This window comes from Aricia agestis, chromosome 13 (assembly GCF_905147365.1).
Source record: "Aricia agestis chromosome 13, ilAriAges1.1, whole genome shotgun sequence".
NCBI classification, from domain to species: Eukaryota; Metazoa; Arthropoda; class Insecta; order Lepidoptera; family Lycaenidae; genus Aricia; species Aricia agestis.
The window spans coordinates 16,317,847-16,324,644 of record NC_056418.1 but is presented as its reverse complement, the minus strand read 5'-3'; the positions used below and the strand labels follow the sequence as shown (position 1 = coordinate 16,324,644).

The window sequence follows — 6,798 nt, the reverse complement described above, 5'->3', positions numbered from 1 at the left end:
CCTTATTATTCACGAAGCACCTTGCTAGGATCACTTCACGAAATAATAATAAACGAAGGACCATAAAGGATGTAGCGTCCTTGATTAACTACTACTCCTTTTACTTGATAAATAAAACGATTGACTTGATAAACCGTTACTTGATTTATTGATATACTTGATGATCAAATGACCCGGGTGTGCGAGCACGCGCGATCGCCTTGATTGATCGATGCGAACTGATTTTAATAAAATAATTAACTAATTACGCGAGCGCGTCCTAAACGCTGACTCCTTAAAACCCTAAAACTGCTTGATGTACGATATGGATCGTACAAAAACTATTATGATTATAAATATTTTACAAGCTACTAATATGGTTTTAACGATATGACAAGTAATGAGATCACAATGAATAGTATAATAATATAGTATCATTATATTTGGATATGGTAGTGCATGAACCACGAGCGCGGTCGCCCCGCCCCGGCTCGGCCGCCCGCCGCGACTCCGCGTGCGCCAGAACCTCACACCTATGTACACCATCACTATATGTCTTTACATCTCCTAAATATTTACAAGATATCCGTATGTACACCGCGGGATCCGATTTCGGCGTCGAGTTAAGGTCATCGTTATCAACGTTATATACAATTACAGCCCACGCTCCACCGTCAACCCGATACGAGAATATTAAACATAGAAAAGTTACTTCGTAATATTAATATCATTATTTTAAACAATTTTTATCACTAGAACGGCTAGAAGATTTCTTATAGGAATGTAAACAATATTTGAGATATTATTTGAGCGATATAACATTTACTGATATGACTAGAGAATGTGGTAATATCACTACGCGCCGCCGGCGCTCGCACGTCGACCAGGCGTCGCTCGCACGTCGACCAGGCGTTGCTCGCACGTCGACCGGGCGGCGCTCACACGTCGACCGGGCTGCGCTCGCACGTCGACCGGGCGGCGCTCACATGACGACCGGGCGTCGCTCGCACGTCGACCGGGCGTTGCTCGCACGTCGACCAAGCGGCGCTCGCACGTCAACCGGGCGTCACTCACACGACGACCGGGCGTCACTCACACGACGACCGGGCGTCGCTCGCGCAGGCGGCAGGAGCAGCTCTTGTGCCGCACCGGGCCGACGTTGTTGCTCTGCGCGATGACGTCGTTGAGCGACTTGGACGACGCCCGCTGCTATAACGCCTCCACCTAAAAAAAATATAAAACCATTTTATTTTCATTTCTTCTACATCTTCCGTATTTCCCTTATTAATATGCACTACAGTTTTAACGAAAAAACTTTATAATATTATAACAATGAACATGCATCTCTAACGCCGAACTCAAAGATATTTACTTAATTATGAATAAACTTCAATTAAGAGTTTGACAGATAATGTAGGGACTTATGTCAAAATCTTTGTTTAATTACAGTTACGTAACTAATGCAGCAAGACATATTATAGTTAATAATGTTTTATAAATACATACAAATATTGTCATTTCAAACTTGTACAGTATGTTTTTTGACATTAGAAATATATAATTTTAAGGAACTTGTGTACAGTCAGTAGTTAGAGGTATATTATATTATAAGATCCTAACGATTCATGTTTAAATATTGAAAAAAACATACACGAGCAGTAGCGGCGTTAGGGGGAGGGGCGACGCTGGGCGACCGCCCAGGGCGCCGGAGAGCACCCTGGGCGGCGGCGGAGCACGCCGAAGAAATCTCGCCCAAGGCGCTGGTAGTGCTAAAACCGGCCCTATACACGAGCAAGTATATACACACGCACACTGACGCCTACACACCTTGTGTTTGGCGTGTGCGGCGGCGTTGTCCTCGCTGCCGTTCCTGGTGATGACGTTGGCGCGGCGGACTCTCTCCTCGGTCCGGGTGTCCCGCCGCCGGTCCGGCTCGTCGGCCGCCGGCGTCCGGATGGTTTGACCATTCGTCAGTTTGCTAAACTCGGCTGGATCCGTCTGCGTCTCCTTATCGGCACTCGGCGGCTCTGAAAATATTATTTGTACAGTAAAATCGTTGTAATACATATCGTGTAAAATATATTTATTCTAGGTGTATGTTTCAGCACATAATATTATCATATTATTATAATGTTCCATAAAACTTTCTCATTTATAACTTAAGATTCTGGTATGGGAATAATATGAGACCCGGGTAAGGATATATTATGATAGTTTTTATCATGGTAAAATGTACGGTTTCCATGCGATAACCGATATTTTGTACGATGAAGCGGGCAACATCAAGTTTAGAATAAGTATTCGAGGATTATGTTATATGAGTAGGTTCGAAGAGACACCGCTAGACGTCGCTTTTAAAGTATAGTGTGAAGGGTGTACTGACTGTCGCGGTGCGGCAGCGGCGCGGGCGGCGGCCGGCAGCTGTACCGCACCGGCATCATGCTCTGCCGCACGTTGCGCTCCGGCCGGATCAGGATTATGTACAACTGAAACATAATAATATGTTATTGAAGTTTAACAAACATGACGTTACTAGCCGAAGGCTTTGCGAGTATCAGGTTCTTACTATGTATTCATAGATGAAGCTAGTAACACTTTTTTTTTTCTTTGCTAACTTGGGCGCGAACAGGCAGGCGAGCGTGACGCTGGCACTGAGCGAGATGGTGACGGCCATGCTGGTGACGCGCAGCGGTACGTGGCTGTGTGTGTGTGTTCCTTGGGCGCGAACAGGCAGGCGAGCGTGACGCTGGCGCTGAGCGAGATGGTGACGGCCATGCTGGTGACGCGCAGCGGTACGTGGCTGTGTGTGTGTGTGTACCTTGGGCGCGAACAGGCAGGCGAGCGTGACGCTGGCGCTGAGCGAGATGGTGACGGCCATGCTGGTGACGCGCAGCGGTACGTGGCTGTGTGTGTGTGTACCTTGGGCGCGAACAGGCAGGCGAGCGTGACGCTGGCGCTGAGCGAGATGGTGACGGCCATGCTGGTGACGCGCAGCGGTACGTGGCTGTGTGTGTGTGTGTACCTTGGGCGCGAACAGGCAGGCGAGCGTGACGCTGGCGCTGAGCGAGATGGTGACGGCCATGCTGGTGACGCGCAGCGGTACGTGGCTGTGTGTGTGTGTGTACCTTGGGCGCGAACAGGCAGGCGAGCGTGACGCTGGCGCTGAGCGAGATGGTGACGGCCATGCTGGCGACGCGCAGCGGTACGTGGCTGTGTGTGTGTGTGTACCTTGGGCGCGAACAGGCAGGCGAGCGTGACGCTGGCGCTGAGCGAGATGGTGACGGCCATGCTGGTGACGCGCAGCGGTACGTGGCTGTGTGTGTGTGTGTACCTTGGGCGCGAACAGGCAGGCGAGCGTGACGCTGGCGCTGAGCGAGATGGTGACGGCCATGCTGGTGACGCGCAGCGGTACGTGGCTGTGTGTGTGTGTGTACCTTGGGCGCGAACAGGCAGGCGAGCGTGACGCTGGCGCTGAGCGAGATGGTGACGGCCATGCTGGTGACGCGCAGTGGCACGTGGCTGGCGGTGCCGAAGTACAGCGGCACGAACGCCAGCCAGATCACGCACGTCGTGTACATCGTGAACCCTGGAACAGTGGGCGGGCATCATTGTAGACAACGTTACGTCAAAATATATAACAGGCTCATCGAGTACAACCGCTCAGCTCACCGATGTGCTTGCTCTCGTTAAACGCCTCGGGTATCTTCCTGGTGAGTACGGCGTAGACGGTGCACACCACGATGAGCAGGATCGGGTAGAAGAAGGCGATCATGTAGGAGGCGTCGACGTAGGAGTCGCAGACGAGCATGTTGTCCTCGCGTGTGGGGTGGTGGTGCAGCGCGCGCGCCGGCGACACCACCAGCCATACCACCACAATCAGCACCTGCAACACGGTCCCGCTCGCCGTTTTAAACGTCTACTAGTCTCAATAATATCTAATAATGACTTAACTGAGCGATGTCGCTACAACCGTATTAAAATATAGTGTTAAATACGGTTAAAGAAACTGACATATTTTAGTAATTAGTACAGATATAAAATATTATGATATAAATATATAAAAAATAAGACTTTATGTTTAAATTAGGTTGGGGAAAAAGTTTCTTCGCATTTTATATAAAAATTCCAAAGGTTTTTTTATAAAGTTTATTTACAATTGACTAAAGTATATATGTGTCATTTTGTTCGATAACTTTTTGCCATCTTGTTGGTAGGGCTATGCTATGATCTCATTGCTATAAAAAAATATCCACAGCCGAACATATTATGACCTCCTCGTTTTTTGGAAGTCGGTTAAAAATTTGGGGCTTCTGATGAAAAAACTGCGACAAGTGGTTTTGGCAGTCCTCTTGTGATGTCAACCTGACACTGCCTAAGGAATTCAGCAGCGACCGAAACAGGTGAAAATCTGAAGGCGCAAGGTCAGGAGTCAGGACTATACGGCGGATGCATTAACACCTCCCAGCCAAACTCCCCTAATTTTGCTAAGTGGCTAAAGATGTGTGAGGTCTAGCGTTATCATTGTGAAAAACCACACCTCTTCTGTTGATTAATTCCGGCCGCTTTTTCTCACCTTCTTGCTTTATTTTCATCAGTTGTTCGCAGTACAGTTCAGAATCGATGGTCCTGCTTGGCGGTAACAGCTCATAATGAATAATGCCCTTCCAATCCCACCACACACACAATATCATAACCTTGTTGCGAGTTAACCCGGGTTTCGCCACAGTCTGTGAAGCCTGACCGGCCTTTGACTTCGATCTTTTTGCACGTTCTTGTCATACGCGATCCACTTTTCATCACCAGTTATCAGCTTCTTCAAAAATGGTTCGGTTTCATTACGTCGTAATAAAGAATTACAAATAAGTACACGGTTCATTAGGTTTCTTTCAGTGAGCTCATGAGGCACCCAAATATCGAGCTTTTAGGAGCGAAGGGAAAAGGGTAGGGGATTGGACCTGCCATACTTATATTTTAGTCACTTCAATAAAGCAATATGGGCGAAATACTTTATACAATGGGAAAACAACATTGTCGGGACAGCTAGACTAATTATCTATCTATACTTATAATAAAATCGTAGAGGTAAAATTTTTGTACATTGAAAATAAACTTGAAAAAACGAGTCAGGGGCATGTTAGAAGAGTAGTAGAACACATTTCGACTGTTTTTGAAATTTTTGTTTCTCTGTTTGTCTGTTTGTACAGGCTAATCTCTGAATCCGCTGGACCGATTTCAATGAAATTTGGCAAGGGAACATGGGAATGGGGCCAGAGATGTAAGGTATCATCTACCTTACATCCCTGGTCAACATCTTAGATACTTTTTTTAACCGACTTTAAAAAAAGGAGGAGTTAATGTTTACTTTGCTGTTTGCGGTCAGATTTTCAAAATTCTTTTTTTGTTGTTTAGATTGCCCGAATTTAATACCATTTTTACAATACAATCGGCCAAGTGCGAGTCGGACTTGCGCACGAAGGGTTCCGTATATAGTTCCATAGAGGAAAAATAGGCCAATAGTTGTGTTTTTGTATGGGAGCCCCCCTTAAATTTTAATTATATTATAATTTTATTATTATTTATTAAAGTACGTATACAATTAGGGATTCTGTGAAAATTTCAACTGCCTGCCTGTTGTCATTATTGATATCGAGCAAAAAAGGCCAAAAAAATCATGTTTATTGTATGAGAGCCCCCCTTAAATATTGATTTTATTTTGTTTTCAGTACTTGATGTAATAGCGGCAACAGATATACACAATCTGTAAAAAATTCAGAACTCTAGCTATAACGGTTCTTGAGATACAGCCAACGGTTCTGGAGACAGACAGACGGACAGACAACGAAGTCTTAGTAATAGGGTCCCGTTTTTACCCTTTGGGTACGGAACCCTAAAAACGGTGACATGATAAGTAATGAAATTGAAGGAACTCCTCGAAATTTACAACGACAACCAAAGCGATTACCAATTCTAGCAAAGGTCGATCTGTAAAACTTTTCCTAATATTCGTAAACGATTATCCAAAGTCCAAACCCTGGATGGATATTGACCACTGCGTATCTCATTTCGTTACCGGCCATGGAAATAAAGTCAAACTTTAGAGATCTAAGTTACTAGCATCGGTCGAGCACATAGATAGAAATGGTAGAATATGTACGACCGAAGGCAGTATGTTTGAATAAACCTCTCATCATGTTCTCTGGGAGAGTTTTTTCTGCCAAGACGAAATAACTATAATGCTAGACAACCTACAGTGTAAATCTGATGTCGCACTACGGTGATATCGTGGACAGCGCTATAGGAACTTAATCCGTGCTTTTAAGCGTTTTTGTCACAATTATTATTGGAAACAGTCTAACACAACAAATTCCAATATTAATTTAGCTATACCTAGCTCAGTTATTTTCTGGGTCTTTGATGTAAATTAAAAATTTCGTGTGTAATATTGATCCAAATAAAATAGTCGTAGATGTGTGTTCAATTTTTTAAATCTCGATTTTAATAACATACATTCACAGGGACGAAGTTGCGGGCAACAGCTAGTATTATATAAAATTCTCGTGTCACAGTGTTTGTGTGCGAATTTCTCCAAAACGGCTCAACCGATTTTAATTAAATTTTGTACTTATGTACATTTGTTTCAGCATAGGTTTTTATTTACTTTTTATATTGATATTAGAAATAATTTATATGGCAAAATAACGCTTGCCAGGTCAGCTGGTTGTTGCTATAATTCAGCGATAGCTTCGCGACCCCGTAGAGGGCCACCCACATGTTGAAAACACTGCTATAATTATTCAACCATCAACAGGAGCTACCAAC

General features: G+C 44.9%; 1 protein-coding gene across 1 annotated transcript in view; it reads right to left on the bottom strand.

The window, feature by feature from the left end:
• Positions 1-331: 331 nt before the first annotated feature.
• LOC121733369 (metabotropic glutamate receptor 2-like) overlaps positions 332-6,798 on the bottom strand; it is a 196,469-nt gene continuing 190,002 nt past the window's right edge. Inside the window, exons 14-18 of the mRNA XM_042123593.1 lie at positions 3,649-3,862; positions 3,414-3,565; positions 2,363-2,465; positions 1,807-2,006; positions 332-1,203 (exon numbers count right to left, since the gene is read on the bottom strand). Coding sequence (XP_041979527.1) covers positions 1,189-1,203; positions 1,807-2,006; positions 2,363-2,465; positions 3,414-3,565; positions 3,649-3,862 — 684 coding nt within the window. The 3' untranslated portion in view covers positions 332-1,188. The remainder of the gene's footprint in view (positions 1,204-1,806; positions 2,007-2,362; positions 2,466-3,413; positions 3,566-3,648; positions 3,863-6,798) is intronic.